The sequence below is a fragment of the Lepus europaeus genome, chromosome 7 (assembly GCF_033115175.1).
Source record: "Lepus europaeus isolate LE1 chromosome 7, mLepTim1.pri, whole genome shotgun sequence".
NCBI classification, from domain to species: Eukaryota; Metazoa; Chordata; class Mammalia; order Lagomorpha; family Leporidae; genus Lepus; species Lepus europaeus.
Window position 1 is genome coordinate 28,866,050 of NC_084833.1, and position 21,516 is coordinate 28,887,565.

At 43.6% G+C, this 21,516-nt stretch overlaps 1 protein-coding gene across 1 annotated transcript; it reads left to right on the forward strand.

Annotated features, from left to right (window-relative positions):
• The first annotated feature begins 44 nt into the window (after positions 1-44).
• On the forward strand, positions 45-20,612 carry COMMD9 (COMM domain containing 9). The gene is made up of 6 exons (XM_062196300.1): positions 45-115; positions 12,445-12,570; positions 15,046-15,185; positions 17,128-17,162; positions 17,976-18,079; positions 19,856-20,612. The coding sequence occupies exons 1-6, from the start codon at positions 65-67 to the stop codon at positions 19,994-19,996; spliced, it is 597 nt and encodes a 198-aa protein (XP_062052284.1). The 5' UTR covers positions 45-64; the 3' UTR covers positions 19,997-20,612.
• The last annotated feature ends 904 nt before the right edge of the window (positions 20,613-21,516 follow it).

Sequence of the window (21,516 nt, forward strand, 5' to 3'; positions counted from 1 at the left end):
GGCATGCCCCGCGGAGGCGGCCAGAGCACGCGACCGGGGCAGCGTGGTCACGTGACCCCGGAAGATGGCCGCGCTGACAGCCGAGCACTTTGCCGCGCTCCAGAGCCTGTTGAAGGTAACCTGGAGGGGTGGGGACTGTGTGAGGAGGCTGCCCGTTGTTTCTGGGATTTGAGACCGTGCTGGAATTGGGGATGAATTGGCCCCGGTTTGGAGCTAAGGCTCTGCTAGTGCTAATCTGTATGACCCCGGGCAAATTGTTGAGGCTCCCCGAGCTCTTTATAAGCAGAAACACCGCAGCGCCCTGACAAAAGTGGGAGAAGTGAAGGAATGGACGTGCGAGCACTGTATAAATGCCCCTTACTATTAGTCTCAGGGGCTGGTTTTTGAAGTCGGTGCCTTGGTGTGGTAACCGCGAGGACCGCGTTACCGGTTCCGCATTTCTTTGGTCCCGCCCCCCCCTCTGCGCTCAGCTGGATCAGCCCGCTCTTCCGGTGCAGTGTGTGTTCCTCTGTTTCCCCCGAAGCCCTGGCTTTCTGTTCTTGCTTTGGCCAGAATACTCTCCTGATAACCATTTGAAAGACTGCCATGTCAAAAGGGCACATGAAGTGATGGATTGGAATTATTTAACTTAAGATGTTCCCTACAGGAAAAGGCAGCTTTATTTTCCTTTGCAGAACTTGTCACTAGCTGACATGCGTCTGGCTGTAGTCACAAGAATGTACTCACAAGGATGTAAGTCCCCAGGAGAGGGGCCAGCGCTGTGGCACAGCAGGTTAAAGCCCCAGCCTGCAGCGCCAGCATCCCATATGGTTCTAGTCCTGGCTGCTCCTCTTCTGACCTAGCTCTCTGCTATGGCCTGGGAAAGCAGTGGAAGATGGCCCAACTCCTTGGGCCCCTGCACCCTCGTGGGAGACCTGGAAGAAGCTTCTGGCTCCTGGCTTTGGATCAGCTCAGCTCTGGTCGTTGTGGTCATTTGGGGAGTGAACCAGCAGGACTTGAACTGGCACCCATATGAGATGCTGGTGTTGCAGGCAGCAGCTTTACCAGCTACGCCACAGCACCAGCCCACTTTTTTTTTCTTTAATAAACTTTAAAAAAATTAATGTGAGGCACAGATACAGAAAATGCAGAAATCAAAAATGTGCAGCTTAATGATTTATTATGTACCTATAAAAGCACTACAAGATAAAAAGTTGGAAAATGGGGTTGTTAACAGCAGTTAAGGCACAGATGTGGATGCCCACCTCTCATTGGATTGCCTGGGTTCAAGGCCTGGTTTCACTACCGGTTCCAGTCACCTGCTAATGCATACAGTGGGAGGCAGCAAGTGATGACTCAAGTACTTGTGTCCTTGCCCATGGGGGACCCAGATTAAGTTCCAGGTTCCTGGCTTTGGCCTGATCTAGTCCCAACTGTTATAACTGTTTGAGGAGTAACCAGTGAATAAAAGATGTCCCTGTCCCCATCTCTCTGCCTTTCAATCAGTCAATCAACAATCGGTCAATGTATGTATATTACCAATACCCCATAATTTCCCCTATTCCCCTTCTATTACTTACCCTTATATGTTTACTTCTAACGCAGTCAGTTTAATGTTGCCTATGTTTGAACTTCACATAAATGGAATACTATAGCTTATACTTTTAGATGTGTGTCTGGGTTCTTTTGCTCACAATAATTCATTCAGTCATCTTCATTGCTACAAGTATTGTTCTATGTGTTTCTTTTTAAAAAAAATGGCTTGAACTTGTTTGAAATAGAGATTCACATGCAGTTATAAGAATGCAGAGCAATCCTATTTACCATATTCTCTACTGGTAACGTCCAGGGAAATTTAAGACAATGTCCTAGTGAGGGTATTAACATTGATACAGTCAACATTTCCATCACCATAAGATCTCATTACCACCCTATTTTAGCTAAACCCACTTTCACTGTACCTCCACCCTTTTCTTAGCCCATGACAGTCTTCATTTCTGTAATTTTGTCATTTCAAGAATACTACAGAAATGGTCTGTTTCTGCCTATCTCTGTCTCTCTACCCCTCTTTCTTTCTCTCTGTCACTGTGCCTTTCAAATAAAAACTAAATTTTTGTTCAAGGAAAAATGGGGGCTGGCATTGTGGCACAGTGGACTGTGACCTGGCATCCTATATCTGAGTGCTGGTTCAAGTCCTTACTGCTTCATTTCCAATCCAATTCCCTGCTAATGTGCCTGGGAAGGCAGTGGAAGGTGATCCAAGTAATTGGGCCTCTGCCACCTACCTGAGAGATCTGGATGGAGTTCCAGGCTCCTGGATTCTGCCTGGCCCAGCCCTTGCTATTGAAACCAGTTTGGGGAGTGAACTCTCTCTGTCTCTGCCTGTCTCTCTCTCTCTCTCTCTCTCATGCTGCCTTTCAAATAAGTAAAATAATGTTTTTTAAAAGAAGGATATGGAATTATACGGTATATATCCTTTGGATATTGACTTTTTTCACTCAGCCTAATTTTCTGGAGATTCATCCACATTGTGTGTTTCAGTGGTTCTGTTTTCCAGAATATCTGTACCACTTTACATTTCCAGTGGCTGTGTGTGAGTGGCTCATGTCTCCGCATCCTCACCAGTATTTGGTGTTATCACTAACATTTTTATTTTATTTGTTTTAAAGATTTATTTATTTGAAAGGCAGAGTTACAGAGAGGCAGAGAGGCAGAAAGAGAGAGGTCTTCCATCTGCTGGTTCACTCCCCAACTCACCGGCTAGAGCTGGGCCAGGATCTGAAGACAGGAGCCAGGCGCATCTTCCCAGTCTCCCACATGTGTGCAGGGGCCCAAGCACTTGGACCATCTTCTGCTTTCCCAGGCACATTAGCAGGGAACTGGCTTGGACATGGAGCAGCCCAGACTTGAACCGGTGCCCATATCAGTTGCCAGCACTGCAGGCGGCAGCTTTACCCACTATGCCACAGCGTCGAGTTAATTTTATTTAAAGTGTGTGAGACACAGGTTGATTTGTTTCTTGCCTATGAACAGCCAGTTGTTCCATTACCACTTGTTGAAAAGGTTATCTTTCTTTCCTCTGCTGAATTGTATGTCTACCTTTTCAAGATCAACTGGGCATATTTGTGTGGGTCTTTTTCAGTTTTTTATTCTGTTGCATTGATCTGTGGGTATCTCCCTCTGACAGTACCATTCATTCTTGATTATTGGAGCTGCTTAGTGAATCATGAAATCAGACTGATTCCTCCTACCTCACTCTTCTTTATCAAAATTGTTTTAGCTATTCTAGTACCTTTGCCTTTCCATGTAAATTTCAGAGTGATATGGCTATATATATATATATATATATATTTTTTTTTTTTTTTACAGGCAGATTGGATAGTGAGAGAGAGAGACAGAGAGAAAGGTCTTCCTTGTTTGCCGTTGGTTCACCCTCCAATGGCCGCTTCGGCCGGCACATCGTGCTGATCCGAAGCCAAGAGCCAGGTGCTTCTCCTAGTCTCCCATGCGGGTGCAGGGCCCAAGGACTTGGGCCATCCTCCACTGCCTTCCTGGGCCATAGCAGAGAGCTGGCCTGGAAGAGGGGCGACTGGGATAGAATCCGGCGCCCCAACCGGGACTAGAACCCGGTGTGCTGGCGCCACAAGGCGGAGGATTAGCCTGTTAAGCCATGGCGCTGGCCATATATATTATTTTTATATTTTTATTTATTTTTTAAAGAAAGTCTTTAAAAGATTTTATTTATTTTATTTGAGAGGTAGAGTTACATACAGACAGAGAGACAGAGAGAAAGATCTTCCATCTACTTGTTCACTCCCCAGATGGCCACAACAGCTGGAGCTGAGCTAATCCAAAGCCAGGAGCCAGGAGCTTCTTCTGGGTCTCCTATGTGGGTGCAGGGGCCCAAGGACTTGGGCCATCTTCTACTGCTTTTCCAGTCCATAGCAGAGAGCTGGATCAGAAGAGGAGCAGCCAGGATTTGAACTGGCACCCATATGGGATTCTGACACTGCAGTTGGAGGCTTAGCACACTATGCCACGGAACCAGCCCTATATATCTTCCTTAAAACTTGCTGAAGTTTTAATGCAATTGTAATAAACCTACATATATATCAATTGGGGAGAACAGATGTCTTTAGAAAGTTGAATCTTCTAGTCCATGTACATGATATGTCTTCACACTTATTTAGATCTTTGATTTCTTTCCTCTGTAGTGTGTAGTTGTCAGCACACAAATCCTATGTTTATTTTATTAACAATTACAAATTATATATATATATATATATATATATATTTTTTTTGACAGGCAGAGTGGACAGTGAGAGAGAGAGACAGAGAGAAAGGCCTTCCTTTGCCTTTGGTTCACCCTCCAATGGCTGCCATGGCTGGCGCACCGCGCTGATCCGAAGGCAGAAGTCAGGTGGTTATCCTGGTCTCCCATGGGGGTGCAGGGCTCAAGCACTTGGGCCATCCTCCACTGCACTCCTGGGCCACAGCAGAGAGCTGGCCTGGAAAAGGGGCAACCAGGACAGAATCCGGCGCCCCGACCAGGACTAGAACCCAGTGTGCCGGTGCCGCAAGGCGGAGGATTAGCCTAGTGAGCCACAAATTATATTTTTAATTCCGGTGTCTACATGTTCATTGTTAGTACAGATGGTTCCTGACTATTAAACAATGGTTTAAGATTTTTTGACTTTTTGATGGTACAAAACATTTGATAGAATGTGTGTTTCAAATTTTGAGTTTTTGTCTTTTCCTGGATTACCATTGTGCAGTATGATGCTTTTCATGGTCTGGGCAGTTCAGCAGGCCACAACTCCTTATCAGCCATGTGATCTGGAGGGTAAACAACTCTACCATACACTGTGTTGCTAAGCTATGGTGTAAGGTAAATTAAGTCTATTAAATGCATTTTCAACCCATGAGTTTTTCAATGTATGATGGATTTATCAGGATGTAACCCTATTATAAATTGAGGAGCATCTGTATATAGAAATCTAATGGCTATTTGTATTTTTAATAAGATTTATGTATTTATCCATTTGTAAGAGAGAAAAAAGAGAGACGAGTGAGACACCTCCCATCCACTGGTTCACTCTCCAAATGGCCGCAATAACCGGGGCTGGGCTAGGATGAATCCAGGAACTAAAAACTCAGTGTAGGCCTTGCATGGGAGTTGCAAGGACAAAGTACTTGAGCCATTACCACTGCCTCCTAGGGTGTGCATTAGCAGGAAGCTGGAATTGGTAGCAGAAATGGAATTGGGAGTTGAACCCAAACAGTTGGATTTGGGATGCAGGTGTCTCTAGTAGTGTAACTACTGCACCAAGCACCTATTCTAATTTTTGTGTTTATCTTCTCTGTACGCTATTGCAGAACTCACAGGGAAATTTTTGGTACATTCCTTGAGACTTTCTGCATAAATAATCGTGTTATAATGGAAAACCAAATAGTTTTGTTTCTTTTTATCTGAACTATATACCTTTTATTTCATTTTCTCGCCTTATTTCACTGGCTAAAACTTTCCAAACTATGCTGAATAAGAGTATTGAGAGCAGACGTCCTTGCCTTATTCCCAATTTTAGGGCAAAGCATTCAGTTTTTCACCATGAAGTATAATGTTAACCATAGATTTTTCCAGAGGTATCTTTTATTGATTTAAGGAATTTCCCCAGTATTCCTGTTTTTCTGAGAGTTTTTGTCAAGAGTGAATGTTTAATTTTAGCTAGTGGTTTTTCTGTGTTGACTAATAGCATGCTATTTTTTTCATTGGCTTATTAATTTGATAGAGTACATAGATTTTCAAATATCTAACCAACTTTGTATCTTGGAATAAGTATAGTATATAATCCTGATTTCTATTTGAAAATATTTTTGTCTAGTTTCATGAGGGAAATTGGCCTGTAGTTTTCTTTTGTTTGACTACTTTTGGCTTTTGTATCAGGGTAATAAAGCTGTAAAAAACATTGGGAAGTGTTCCCTCCTCTTATGTTTTCTAGAAAAGATTATCTAAAATTAGTTAATTCTTTCTTTAAGTGTTCCTTACAATTTTCTAGTGAAATTGTTTGCTCTTGGAGCTTTCAAATTATGAATTCAATTTCCTGCTTGTTACAGGGCTATTCAAATTATTGATTTCATATTGAGCAAGTTGTAGTTGTTTGTGTCTTGAGTAATTGGTGCATGTTGCTTAAACTGTTAAATTTATGTGTATAGACCTTTTCTTAGGGTTTTTCTTATTACCCTTTTGATAGGTCTATAGTGAAATCCCCTGTTTCATTTCTGATATTGGTAATTTGTGTCTTCTTTCTTTTTAACTTTGTCAGTGTTGCTAAAAGTTTGCCAATTTTATTGATATTTTCAAAGAACCAGCTCTTTGTTTCATTGATTTCTCTATTTCACTATTTTCAATTTCATCTATCTCAGTTCCTTGTCATTTTCTTGCTTCTGGCTTCTTTAGTTTTGTTATGTTCTTTGTTTTTCTAAGTTCTTAAGGTAGAAGCTTAGATTACTGATTTAGTCTTTTCTTTTCTTTCCCCAGAAACCTTTATTTAAATCTTTTTTTTAATATATAAAACCTTTTATTTAAGGAATACAAACTTTGTACATGTCATAAGTACAGCTATAAGAACATAATGATTCTTCACACTGTACCTCCACTCCTATCCCTCTTCCTCCTCCCTCTCCTATTCCCATTCTAATTCTTTACTAAGATCTATTTTCAGTTAACTTTAAAATCTTTAAAATCTCAATTCCACAGTAGAAATTTTCTTTCACGTCATGTACGGATTTCTTTAGTTTATGGATTTGCTTCTGATTACTTCTAAGTGATCCTAAGATCAATTTTTTGAATTCTGTTTCTGGCATTTCTTCAATCTCTTCATCTTCACATTCTAGTATTGAAGTGTTGTGTTCCTTTGGAGTTGCATGTTATCTTCCTTATTCTTGTTTCTTGAATTGCTGCATTTGTTATTAGGCATTTATGGAGACACTCATTTGCTTTCCATGTGATGGCTTTTATCTTTGGACTATTCCTCTGTGGCTTAGTAGAGTGTCTGCTCTTTCAGTGAATACCCAGAGGTATGGTCAGGGAGCTCTGTTCAGTGCTCCAGGGTGAGGGGACACCCAAGTTGGATGTGGTAAATCAATCTCTCTCTCTCTCTCTTTCTCTCTCTCTCTCTCTCTCTTTTATTAGAGGGGAGGTTTGTTCAGCTTTATTGGCATAGTCTCATGCTCACCTCCTCCAAGGAGGCCAATGCCTGGGCACTAGCCCCAGTGGTTACAATATTCGTACATGCTGCCACAAGAACCACACAAACAATCCCTGCAGTCCTCATTCTGAGCACAGATCCCACAACAATGACACTCACCAGGGAATCAGAGAGCCCCGAGTATGTGGAGTCACCCACAGCGACTGCCCAAAGTTCCAACCACACCCTGTGCCCTCCCATGCAGCCAACAGTGTTTTCACAGTCCCGGCACACAAGGCTCCCACAGTCATGAGCACCCAGCCCCCAATTCTCCCAGCCAGACTTAAGCACCTCCTCTTGGCTGGTTGCTGGGTATGTGGACATGAACTGGTGCAGCTGTTACGTATGTCCAAAGTGGCACCTGCTGTCTCTTGGCTAGTTATAGGATGTCGACGTGGGAGGTCGGGAAGCAAGAAACGTGACCCCACCCGACTTTTTTTTTTCCCCCTTTAGGTTGGCAGGTACATTGTCTCCCACAGGGCTCCAAGCCAGACTCATGCTAGGGTCTTTCCACAGCTTTATTGCCAGTGGCTTGGGCTGCTGCAATCTGGTCTCACTTCACTCTCCATAGCTGATGCTGAGTGTCTTGGCTACTGGGGTCCTGAGTTGTGTACATTCACACCCTCCATGTAGGTCCACAGTGTCCCTCTAATTTGTGTGGAGTTTCCTCTGGAATTTTCTTCCTAACTCTTCCCTGTGATTGCACTCTCCACTTTTTTTAAACTTATCTTACCCCAGACTAGAGCAGTAAGCTCCTTCCCTATTTTGCCATCTTGAAAAAGTCTTGAGTTTTTTCTAATACATGCATTGAATGTTATTAATTTCCTTCTCAACAATTCCTCAGCTGTTTCCCACAAGTATTTATATGTTGTTCTGTCATTTCCATTCATTCAGTGCACTTTTAAAAATATTCCTTGAGACTTCCTCTTTGACATATAGATTATTTGGAAGTAATGTTATCTAACTTTTCAAGTGTTGAAACATTTTCCTGTTACTTTTCTAGTTTGATTCCATGTGGTTACAGACAGCACATTCTGTTATCACAGTTATTTTTTACTTTGTTGAAATTTGTTTGATGGTCCACAATATGATCTATCTTGGTATTTGTTAAGTAGACACTTGAGGTAAGTGTGTATTCTGCTATTACTGTCTAGAGTGTACCATAAATATCAATTAGATTGGTTGGTGGTGTTACTGAGTTCTTCTTTGTCCTTGTTGAGTATCTGTCTAGTTGTTCAATTGTTGTTGAAAGAGAGATTTTGATGTCTCCAACTGTATTTGTGGATTTTGTCTATTTCTGCTTACAGTTATATCAGGTTTTGCTTCATGTATTTGTGCAGTTCTCTTGCTGAGTGCCTACATTTAGGGTGTCTTCTTGGTGGGTATAACCTTTCATTGTTATATCTCTTCCTATCTTTATTAATTTTCTTTGCTATTTCTTTTTTTTTTTTTTTAAGATTTTTACTTACTTGAGAGGTAGAGTTATAAAGATAGAGAGAACTGGGCCAGCGCCGCGGCTCACTAGGCTAATCATCCGCCTTGCGGCGCCGGCACACCAGGTTCTAGTCCCGGTCGGGGCACCGATCCTGTCCCGGTTGCCCCTCTTCCAGGCCAGCTCTCTGCTGTGGCCAGGGAGTGCAGTGGAGGATGGCCCAAGTGCTTGGGCCCTGCACCCCATGGGAGACCAGGATAAGCACCTGGCTCCTGCCATCGGATCGGCGCGGTGCGCCAGCCGCAGCGCGCCTACCGCGGCGGCCATTGGAGGGTGAACCAACGGCAAAAGGAAGACCTTTCTCTCTGTCTCTCTCTCTCTCACTGTCCACTCTGCCTGTCAAAAATTTAAAAAAAAAAAAAAAAGATAGAGAGAAAGGCCTTCCATCTACTGGTTCACTCCCCAGATGGCCAGTCTGAAGCCAGGAGCCAGGAACTTCCTCCAGGTCTCCCTCATGGGTGCAGGGGCCCAAGGATTTGGGCATCTTCTACTGCCTTCCCAGGCCATAGCACAAAGCTGGACCAGAAGAGGAGTAGCTGGGACTACAACCGGCGCCCATAAGCCACAAGCAGATGCTTAGCCCATTATGTGCCGGTCCCTGCTGTTTCTTGTAGATCACATTTAGTTCAGATTTTTATCCACTTTGCCAATTTCTGTCTTTTTAAACATTTTACTTTTTTAATTTAATTTTTTGAAAGGCAGAGAGGCAGAGACCCAGACAGATAAATCTCACATCTGCTGGTTTACTTTCCAAATGCCACAACAGCTGGGATTGAATAAGGTCAAAGCCAGTAACTGGGAACTCAGTTCAGATCTCCCATATGAGTGGCAGGGACTTGACTACTTGAGCCATTACCTGCCCCTTAACTAGCAGGAACCTGGGATCAGGAGCAGAGCTAAAACTCAAAACCAGGCACTCAAATGTGGGATGTGGATGTCCTAAGTGGCATCTTAACCATTGTGTTAGACACCTACCTTCAATTTTTGTCTTTTTTTTTTTTTTTGGACTATTTAGACCATTTATAGTTAGTGTAGTTGTAGACATGTTAGAGGCTAAGCATGCCATTTTATTTTTTGTTTTCTGTTTTCTCTTGATTTTTATATTTTGTTTTTTGATGCCATTCCATGAGTTATTTAGGTACTTTCTTAGAGTTCCAGTTTTACTTATCTGTAGTATGAAAATGCATTTCTTTTTGTAGCCCTTTTAATGATTGCTCTAGTTATTTTATTACATATACATAACTCACCACAGCTTATTGGTGTCATCATTTTATCAGTTAAGATGAAGTATAGAAATATTATTTCCCTCTCTAACCCTTTACTTTTACTCATTTGTAATATAATTGTCTCAAATATTTTCTCTATATAGTTGTATGTAGTCTATATATAATTTATATAATATTACCACATCAGGCAACATAATAATTTTTGCTTCAACCTTCTTACATAATTTAGAAAAATCAGGAGGAAAAGGAAAGACTATTAGTTTGTTCATATTTTTCTTGGCTTTTCTGTCTCTCTTCCTGATGTTTTCTGTGTGGAGAACTCTGCTTTAACAATTTTTTTTGGGTAGATCTTGAAACAAATTTTCTTAGTTCTTCATCTGAGAGTTTCTTAGTTTCCTCTTCATTCCTGAAGGATTTTTTGTTCTAAGTGTGTGATTGTAGGTTGATAGTTCTTTTCTTTCAGCACTTGAAAAATACTGTGCCACTTCTTTCTTGCCTCCATGGCTTCTAATATGAAAGCTGCTGTCATTCTAATTGTTTACTATTAAGTAGAGTGTTTTTTTTTTTTTCTTTAAAGATTTGTTTGCCTTTCATTGTTTGAACTTAATTATGATGTTTTTTGGTGTGGATTTTTTTCCTTTTTATTCTGTTTCAAGTTAATTCAATTTCTTGGAATGTATACCAACCAGTATGTCAATAGCTAAACTCGGAAAGTTTCCAGCTGTTATTTCTTTGAATACTTTTTTGGCCTTGTCGCCTTTCATTCTCTTTCCTGGACTCTAGTGACACAGATCTTTTGTTGTAATCCCACCAGTCCCTGAGGCTCTGATAATTATTTTTGATCTACTTTCTCTCTGTTCAGATTGGGTGACTTCTATTGTTCTTTATTCACTGACTTGTTTTTTCCTCTGCCCTTTCCATTTTTGTGCTGAACCCATCTACTGAGCTTTTTTACTTTGGTTGTTTTATTTTTCAGTTCTAAAATTTCCATTTTGTTCTTTTTTATCTCTCATATTTCTTAAGATAAATATTTGTTGTTTCAAAAGTGTTCATAATTATTAAAACATTGTTATCAGGGCTGATTTAAAACCTGTCAGGTAGTAGCCAGAGTTGGGGTGTAGCAGGTAAAGCCACAGCCTGCAGCATCAGGAGTGGGTGCCAGTTCAAGTCCTGGTTGCTCCATTTCTGATCTAGCTTTCTGCTAATGTGCCTGGGAAAGCAGCAGAATTTGGCCCAAGTCCTTGGGTCCCTGCACCCACATGGGAGACCTGGATGAAGCTCCTGCCTCCTGGCTTGAGACCAGCCCAGTTCTGGCTATTGCAGCCATTTGTGAACCAGCAGATGGAATATCTCTCTCTGTCTCCACCTCTATCCCCCCCCCCCCAAACTCTGCCTTTCAAATAAATAAATAAATCTTTAAAAAATAATTTAAAAAATAGAATTTGTCAGATAATTTTAACATCTATTACCATGGTGTTGATATGTGTTGGTTACCTGTTGTCATTCAGCTTGAGATCCTCTGGTTCTTGATTTGATGAGTGATTTTTGATTGAAACATGGACATTTCCATACTATGTTCTGAGATTCTGGATCGTTTTTAAGTCTTATGTTTTAGTTGGCCTTCTCTGATGCCACTCTAGCAGGAAAAGGGGGTGCCACCTCATTACTACCATTTGGAGGTAGAAGTCCAGGTTTCCCACATGGTTCATGAGGATACCTGAAAGCAGATATTCCTTGTTACTACTGGGTAGGAGTAGAAGCTGTGTCCTCAGTGGTCCCCGCTAATTCCAGGGGGTGATGGGGCTCGTTACTGGTTAGTGAGGATGAAGATCCTAGCTCTCTGCTTGGCCTTCTCTGACACCACTTTCCCCCAACCCCCCTGTATAGGTGTTGGGGCAGATCAGTACAGCCTCACAAGTCTAGGCTTCCTACTCAGCTTTTGTTGACATGGATAGAAGTGAGGCCAGAGTTCTTTCTGTGATATTTGGCTAGAGTAGAACAGTTATTGTCTGGAAGTTTTCTGTCTTACTAGGCTGTCCCTTTGACCTTTACCTAAAGAGAGCAAGTGTTTGCTGGGATTCCCCTTGCAGCCTCAACGACCACCCTACCCCATACCCATTGGCATTTCTAGGTTGTCTTCTTCTTCAGCTTAAAATCTGGGATATATGAGGCAAACAGAATACCTGGGGAACTCACCAACCATATCTTTCCTTGGGTCTGATCTGCCTCGACAGAGTCTTGGCAGATATGCCTTCTCTCCCCCTTCAATTGTCATCTTTTGTTTGCTGTCTGTATAGCACCTAGGGGTTTTAGTTGTGCTTAGCAGAAAAAATAGGGAGAAGTACATGTATTTTATCATTTAGAAACAGAGGTACCCTATGTACTTTTAAATATTAAGTCTCATTGATGTCACACAATGAAGGAAACAGTATTATTCAAAAACATGTGTCTTCAGAGACTGAGTTTGTTTTTTTCTTCCCATCTGTGAATTTATTTGTAGGCCTCCTCAAAAGATGTTGTGAGACAGCTATGTCAAGAGAGCTTTTCCAGTTCGGCACTTGGCTCAAAAAATCTCTTGGATATTACATGTTCCAGCTTGTCTGTGACCCAGGAGGAGGCAAAAGAAGTAAGTGTGGTCATAAATGACCTTTATGGGCATGGGTGTTTGACACAGCAGTTAAAATACTGGTTGGGATGCCTACTTCTCATATCAGAGTGCGTGGGTTGAAGTCCAAGTTCTGTTCTCAATTCAAGCTTCCTCCTAATGTACGGCCTGGGAATCGGGCTGAAGTAGTTGGGGGCCTGTCACCCATGTGAGAAACCCAGATTGAGTACCTGGCTCCTGGCTTTGGCCTGGCTCCCCCAGAGGTTGCAGGCATTTGGGGAGTGATTCAGCAGATGGGAGATGTCTCTGTCTCTGTTTTTGGCTCTCTCTCCCTCCCTCTTTCTGGTTAATTACTTAACAAATTAAAATGTTAAAAAAGAAGTGACTTTTGATCACTTAACTTGTTAGTCTCTTTCATGATTTTCCAGTTATTGCTACATTCAAGGAAAATTTCTCCCAGAAACATGTGTTGACAATATAGCAAACTTAAGATATTTCTGGTTTTTAATGTTAGTAAACTTAAAAGCTATTATCTTTTAACCCCTCATAATAAATGAGTCATAGATGGGAGAACTACACCCAGAATCAGAACTTCTGACCATTTTCTATTCAGACTTAATATCTAAACAAGGTGAACATGAGCCACCCTTTTTCTCATTTTCTTTCCCAGTGTATAACCTGCTGATGCTGATACATGTCACCTGGATAGCTCCAGGAAGACTTTTCAGGAGCTTTTGGACAGAAGCTTCAAGGCCTGAGGAGGATTAATCATTGAGATCAGGATGGGTTTGATCAGGCTTCCTAGGGGGTGCTTTGTGTTCCAAAGTCAGTGCTCATCCCTCTGTGCCAGATAAAATCCCCTTCTCTTAGCTTACCTAAGCTCACCTTCTGGAGGAAGAGCAAGGTGACTCTTACTGAATTAGAAGTGACATCCTTTTCTTTCCAAGGGCAGATGTCTATAAAACAGGAACATCTTCCCCAAAATGGGCCTGGGTGGTTATTTTTTTATTTTACCTGGAGCTTTGCTCATTGAAATCAGTGATTAAAAAGAAGTAAAAGGCAGGAGCAAGCGTACAGAAGTGATAGAGACTTAGTTTGGGCTCTTCCAAAACTAGACCCTGAGGCAGGGATTTGGTTGCAGGTAGTTACATGGGAGGTGGTTCTGGAAAGCACAGAGAGTAGCATGGGGACAGTCAAGCGGGGAAGGGAGGCAAAGCAGTAAGAGTATGTTGATGAGCAGCAACTGCTGTGGGCAGCTGGGACCTGGGCTTGGGATCCTGGGATAAACCAAGTTGAGCACAACTCAGAACTGTTTCTGGGAGGGCAGAGGCCAGGGCATTCACCACCAACAGCCACCCCTGCTCAAGTTGTGTCCACCTGTAGTGAGACAAATTCCAATGGCATCAGAAAAAGCCCTAAAGCCAAGAAACAGTTACCTCTGGAGAGTTTTCGTAGGTTCAGCCAAGCATTACTGTATTTACAAATCAACTGTAAGCCTCACTTGCTGCAGACTCCCTGAGAAGGACATGCTGGTAACACAGCAGGGCAGGGTCAGGCAGGACTCCACATCAGAAATTCACACAGCCAGCCAGGAGCTGTCAGATCTCTTTGCCTTCCCAGGTGACAGTGTAAGGGCAACTACATGAGACTCCTACCACCCTGGATTCCAAGTCCATGCTCCATAGGGGTCCATATCTCTTGTCACAGTTCCGTAAACACAACTTCAGGTTCTCACAGGCAGCGTGCACTGACACTCAGGGAACCCCAAAGCTACAGGCCCCCAGGTGCTTCTGCAGTCCTCTCCATCCAGAGGCACTGGACCAGCACAGGGTTGCCTAGTAACACAGCTGACTCTCCACTTCTCTTGGGTTACCAGGGAAACAACACCAGAAAGTTAACTGAAGGTCAAATTCTCATGCAGAACGGAAAGGGATATTTAGGTTTTTTTTTCCTCTTTTTATTTGAGAGGAAGAGAGACAGAGTTAGCTCCCATCTGTTGGTTTATTGCCCAAATATCCATGATGGCTGAGATTGGCCAGGCCCAAGCCAAGAACCAGGAACTCAGACCAGGTCTTCCAGTTGGGTGGCAGGAACCCCATGACTTGAGCCATCACTGCTACTTCCCAGAGTCTACACTAACAGGAAGCTGGAGTCAGGAGTTGGGGGTGAGTATTGAACCTTGGCATTCCATTATGGGATGTGGGCACCTTAACCACTAGGTCAAATGCCTACCCCCAAAAGAGATATGTTAGGCTTTGCCCACATCAGAGAGTTTTTGCAAGCTGGCAGCATCCTAGGTCAGGAAGCTGCAATGAACTCAGAGGAGTGGAGGCACTGGGGCATCAGTGAATGCTATGGTGGCCTCTGCACGCAGAGTGAAGGTCAGTTGAGTGTCCTTGGCTGTATGCAGCAGTAGGAGTAGGGAGGGTAGAGGCCTGCTCCTGCCCTATCACGCACCCACTTCTGCTGCTGCAAGGCTGCCCCCATCTCTTGCAGCTGCTCCAGGCTCTACACCGCCTCACCAGGCTGGCCACATTCCGCGACCTATCCTCTGCCGAGTCCATTCTGGCTCTCTTTCCAGAAAATTTCCACCAAAACCTCAAAAACCTGCTGACCAAAATCATCCTAGAACATGTGTAAGTGTTCATTTCTTGTATGTTGCTTTTATATTTTTATTCTTTTTTTCCCTAGAAGTAATCAATATGTTCACTGCTGAAAAATTAGAAAACATAGATGAGCAAAAAGATCTCATTTCCAGAGGTTAACTATATTAATTCCATAATAGGGGGCTTTTGGGGCTTGCTTATTTTTTCTATTTACTCTTATATAGAGAGGTTGATATTTTGTTTTTAGCAAAATAGAGTCATGCCATTTTATAACTTGCTTACTTTCACTTAACACTAATTTTTTAAAGATTTACTTATTTATTTGAAAGGCAGAGTTACAGAGAAAGGCAGACACAGAAAGAGAGATCTTTCATCTGCTGGTTCACTCATCAAATGGCTACAACAATGGGGCTGAGCCAGGCAAAAGCCAGGAGCTTCATGTTGGTCTCCCACTTGGGTAGCAGGGGTCCAGGTGCCCAGGCCTTCTGATGCTTTTTCCAGGCCATTAGGAGTGAGCTGGATCAGAAGTTGAGCAGCTGATACCTGGACAGGTACCCACATGGGATACCAGCATTGCAGGTGGTGGCTTAACCTACTGTACCACTCACAGCACCCACGGTGTTAATATTAATGCCATTTCAGGTCAATAGTTATTTACCTGAAGTATCATTTTTAATTGTTAAATATAAAATGCAGTCTACTATCTGATAAAGTTACATTTAATTTAATATAAAAATTCCTCAGTAGTATTGGGGTATGGGCAGTTTTTCACATCAGTGAACAGTTTCCAGTGGAAACTTTGCTCACGTATTTAATTATTTCCACAATGAGCACATGGCCTCAGACTCTTTTCTGCCAGTAGGACACAAGTGTGTCCCTTTCCCCATGCCTTCACTCAGAAGATTTTTTTTTCTTGCATTTTTTTCCACTCCCACGAATGACAAATGATACCTCATTTCAATGTACGTTTCTGTGCTGCTAGTGATGTTGAATATCTCTTTCATGTATTCATTGATTGTTTTTATTTCTTTTGTGAATTTTCTGTGTGTCATCTTGGCTGGGCAGATCCTTTTAAACACTTACAATGTAGGTAGACTCAATTAACCATTGGTTAGCAGAAGGCTTGAGCAGGCCTTTTGTTTAATAGCAAGGCCTGCGGAGGCCTTTTTACCAAGGGTTTTGTTTAAGAACTTCTGTATACAGGACCCCATTGTATTCTGACGCTGCTTGATGTCTCCCTGCGATGCGATGTGCTGTAGCATCAGGCATGTTTGTCTGGATGTGTTTTTGTACAGAAGGTAATACTCTGGGTAGTCAGTGCTCAATAAAGAGAGGATAAGTTGACCTTTTCTCTGTTTTGTCTGTAAGCACAGTAGCACAATAAGGTTTCAGTGTATTCTGTCTTTTCTTCTTTTTTTCCAAAACCATAAAAACGAATAGCAGTTATGGCCTTAACGTCACTGGGCTTTGTGAAACAAATAAACAAAAGACTGTTTCTTAGAGATGCCGTGTCTGTGGTCTTCTTCTGTTAGGAGGTGGTGACAAGATTCAGAAAGGCAGAAGCCCTGGGAGCTGTGTTGTGGCACAGTGGATTAAGCCACTGCCTGCCACACTGGCATCCCTTATGAGTGCCAGTTCATGTCCCAGCTGTTCTACTTCTGATCCAGCTCTCTGCTAATGTGTCCAGGAGAGCAGTGAAAGATGGCCCAAGTGTTTAGACCTCTGCCACCAGTGTGAGACACCTGGATGAAACTCCTAGCTGCTGGCTTTGGATCAGATTGTGGCTTTTTGAGGAGTGAACCAGTGTGTGGAAGATCTCTCTGTTTCTCCCTTCCCTGTAACTCTGTCTGCCAAATAAATAAATCTTAAAAAAAAAAAAGGCAGAGGCCCAGGTTCAAGGGCCTCTCTCATTATTGAAGACTCAATCTCAACCTTTTTCCACTATTTTTTCCTTACTTTCCCCTTTTAACAGATCCACGTGGAGAACTGAAGCCCAAGCAAATCAGAGTGAGTACCAAGAAATCTGCCTCTCCCTCCTTATCCTTCTTCCCCGGACTCAGCTCTGAATCTGCCAGGTGGCTGGGAAGGTTAACCAAAAATCAAAGGGAAGCATTCTGATCCCAAAGCAAGTGAAACCAAGCTCTATGTGTTGTGGTTTTTTTTCTTTTTAATTTCACTTTTGACTTTTTTTCTGATTCTAAACATTACAGAAGCCATGTTGTTAAAAAAAAATACATAAATGTTCAAAGCAAAATGTGAAGTACTTAATTATGTTTCAATTTGGAAAAGAAATGAACAGTAATTGAAATCACTTTGGAAGACTGACTAAAAATGTGTGTGTAATGAATGGTCATTGTTCTTTCTGACTGAGCTGGTAGGACTTTATCTGTGTTAACTCAGTCTTCCCAACAAACCTGTGGCCTAAGCTGAGATTATCTTCATTTTCCTGATAAGAAAACCAAAGCTTAGAGATTAGATGAGTGGTAGAACCAATACCCATCATTGCTGGTGCTACAGATTTCCTAAAACTCAGGCTGTGATGTCTCTCCCTGTGTCCACTTCTCATTCTGTACTGACACGTGGACAGGGGTACAGCGGTGTGTGGGTAGAAGCTGGAGCTGCTACTCCCTGTGAATCAGCACCAGCGCAGGTGGCACAGAGCAATGGGTAAGACCCATGACTGCTATCTGACTCTCGCGGAGACTTGCTGTGGAAATCAAATGCATTCTCTGTACACAGCCCCTAGAGCTACCTATTCCACAGCAAAGACCTGGGAAACACCAGCGGCCTGAGTTCTGACTTGAGCTGTCCTCTCCACAGTCTCTCTGCCACGCCTGATTGACCTGGACTGGAGAGTGGACATCAAAACCGCCTCAGATAGCATCAGCCGCATGGCCGTCCCCACCTGCCTGCTCCAGATGAAGGTACGTTCGATGACTTCCCCGTTAGAGGGGAAGCAGTGGCTCACTCCCACCATTTCCATAGGCCATCCGAAACTCTTGTCATTGGACTTTTGGGACCTCTAACCCTATAAAAGGAAAAAAAAAAAGTGTTCACAAAGTATATGTTTACTACTGTGTTAATACGTTGTAGATGAAAAAAAAAAACCAAAGGAGAAGTATTAAAACAATGAGACAAATGCAGAGCATATTTTTAAAATAACTTGGCTAATACCAAAAGATTACATGTACACATAATGAGAATTTTAGCTGTAGCAATATGAGTGTGCATTTTGGGTTTCAAATAGCCCTCTTGATAATTTTTATACACTTTTTTTATTTAAAATTTTTATTTGACAGGCAGGGAGACAGACAGCTCCTACATGCTGGTTTACTCCCCAATATGCCTGAAATAGTCAGGGCTGTGCCAGCCCAAAGCCAGGAGCCAAGAAATCAATGTCGGTCTCCCACATGAGTATCAGAGTCCCAAGTACTTGAGCTATCACCTGCTGCAACCCAGGATGTATGTACATTAGCAAAACACTTGAACTGAACTGGGACTCAAACCCAGGCACTCTGAAACGGTATTCAGGCATCCGATGGCTTCACCACCTGACCAAATGCCCACCCCAGTTTTGGTATACTTTAGTCAAGTTCTTGTCCAGTGTGTGATTAGGCTGTCACTGTTTGTAGTGTGGCTGATGAAGACCTTGGTTAGCAGTTGGAGAAATGTCAGTTCTTCGTTGTCTTTTTAATGCACCCTTGCCTCACTGGTGTTGCCTTCCCTTTGTCGTTGTTTTTGGGGAATCTTTTCAAACCACATATCCATTTTACAGGGTTATTTAAATAATGAAATGCTGTATCTACTTAAACCAGAAGCCCAGAATTCAGCACCTGTAAGAAAATGAAGTAAGGATGCTTCCAGCAGCTAAGTTTTAAGTATCAGTAAAGCTCATATCTGTAGTTCTTTAAAGATACAGATAAATATAACTGGAGGCTGTAGTACTTTTCCTGTATCCCAGTGGATGTTCTTATATACCATACATCTTGTGTCTAAAGTACCTGTGTGGCTGGCACCACGGCTCAATAGGCTCATCCTCCACCTGTGGCGCCGGCACACCGAGTTCTAGTCTCGGTCAGGGCGCCGGATTCTGTCCCGGTTGCCCTTCTTCCAGGCCAGCTCTCTGCTGTGGCCCGGGAGTGCAGTGGAGGATGGCCCAAGTGCTTGGGCCCTGCACCCGCATGGGAGACCAGAAGAAGCACCTGGCTCCTGGCTTCAGATCAGCGCGGTGTGCCGGCGTGCCGGCCACAGCACGCCAGCCGCATCAGCCATTGGAGGGTGAACCAACCGCAAAGGAAGACTTTTCTCTCTGTCTCTCTCTCTCACTGTCCACTCTGCCTATCAAAAATAAAAATTAAAAAATAATAAAATAAAAATAAATAAACTACCTGTGTGAGCACAGAAAATGTCTTCTCACTTGACTGCTGCAAGTCATGTGGCACAGAGGGGAGTGAGCCTGGGCTTCGTCTTCTCTGGGAACGCACCCACTGCACAACGGCAAATGGAAAAGGACCCAGGGCTGTGCGGCCTCTCCTTTGTTCTCTCCGTTGCTAAATCACTCACAGGCTAGGACCCCCTACTCAAGGGGCCTCTCTGTAGGGGTCCAGCAGCACTGGGGCAGGCCTCCTAGTCCAGGGCTCACTTACATGGAGGTGGAAAGAAAAGCAGCTTTGACTTCCTGAGCCTTGTTGTCTTTGCAGATCCAAGAAGATCCCAGTCTGTGTGGGGACAAGCCCTCCGTCTCTGCTGTCACCATGGAACTGAGCAAGGAAACACTGGACACTATGCTTGATGGGCTGGGCCGCATCCGTGACCAGCTTTCTGCCGTGGCCAGCAAGTGAGCTGCCCACCTGCTTGTGCCCACTGCTGCGTCCGAGTGCCGATCAGCAGTGAAGCCCCACCCACCACACAGGTAGCCCTTGCAGCAGCAGCTGTGGTCGACAGTAGGAGGAGGATGGGGACACGGGGACATGCTGCCATCCAGTACACATAGGTGGCTCAGGAGGAAGCAGCCCAGGCCCTTCACTTTTCTGGTATTTTTTTCCTCTTTCTGAATCTGAAGCCTCCATCTTTAGGAGGCTCCTCTGTGCCACTTAATGACTGTTGTGCCACTGGGAGAGGACTTTTGCTTTGTCAGCCGCCTCTGCTTGGCTTTTTGGGAAATTCAAGTCCAAATTGTGGAGCTTGCCTGAAAAGCCTTATTAGTTCATTTCCAGCCCCAGAGCACATCTGATGGATGATGCCAGCACCTCTCATTCCTCTCTCAGAGAAGCCAGGCAAATCCCACGGTGCAGGGCCTGAACCCCCTCAGGCTGCTGGACCATCTGTCTAGCACAGGAAGTTGGAAATGATTGCTAATTCTGTTCTTCATGAAGCCAGGGGCCCCTTGCCTAATGTAATGCAACCATTGCTGGGTGAGGAAGTGGGGGTAATTGGAAATAAATAACACTTTTACGATTCTGGTCATGATTCTTGTGGGTTTTGTCCTTTGCCTGAGTTGTTGCCTTTAGCCAGTGCTGTCTCTTGTGCTTAAAGGTGATCCCTGCTTCCAGGTTGCCTGACAAGCCCGTGACGCTCGCGTGACATAAAACCAGGCAGAACAACCTCACCACTTGCCATGTTTTACCTGTCCTGGGGATGAAAAGAAAGCAGGGGTGACAGTCAGTGTGCGTCAGTTACAAAACTACGATGAAGGCATGTACAGCTTATCCGAATGAGATCCTCTCCGTCACAGGCCTCACACAGCACAGCAACTCCTCATGTGACACCTCCCCCCTTTCATTATCTGGGTCACCCTCAGGGCACCAGCTTGCAGCCTGCTGTCTGAGCGCTTGGTTGTTTGTGTATGGGGTGGGTGGAGGAGGTACAAACTCAGGCTGTGGATACCCACTCAGGAGTCAGGGAGCCGGGGTTGGGAGTCGGCGCTGCCTCTCAGTGGTAAGGCGCTTGATCTCAAAGGTTCAATTCCCACCCATCCTCTCCCCCGGTTTTAAAATTAAGTGGATGTAATCATAATACCTACTTGACAGGACTTCTGTGACGATCAAATGTTGTAAGTAAAAGCACTGCGCATTGTTATGACTGATGGGCAAGGCTCAGTCACATTAGCTGTGATTATTCATGGGACTGAGAGTGGGAGCTGTGCATTCATTGCTTCGTCGACTCTAACAGAGTTGGTGTGAGAGTGGATGTTATTATCCTCTCTTTATTGACGAGGGAAACAGCTCATTGAGGTCTAGCCACCTGCTGCTAAATGGCCTCATTAAGGCTTGGGCCCAGAACCTCCAGCTTTCTCTCTACCGCATGGCACTTTGCAACAGAAGGGGGGTTCTGTGCCTGGCTGCACTTGGAAAATGCTGAA

Coding starts and splice junctions, on each gene's coding strand:
- COMMD9 (XM_062196300.1), top strand. CDS start 65: ATGGCCGCGCTGACAGCCGAGCACTTTGCCGCGCTCCAGAGCCTGTTG. Junction 12,571..15,045: donor CCCAGGAGGAGGCAAAAGAA/GTAAGTGTGGTC, acceptor CATCTCTTGCAG/CTGCTCCAGGCTCTACACCG. Junction 18,080..19,855: donor CCTGCCTGCTCCAGATGAAG/GTACGTTCGATG, acceptor TTGTCTTTGCAG/ATCCAAGAAGATCCCAGTCT.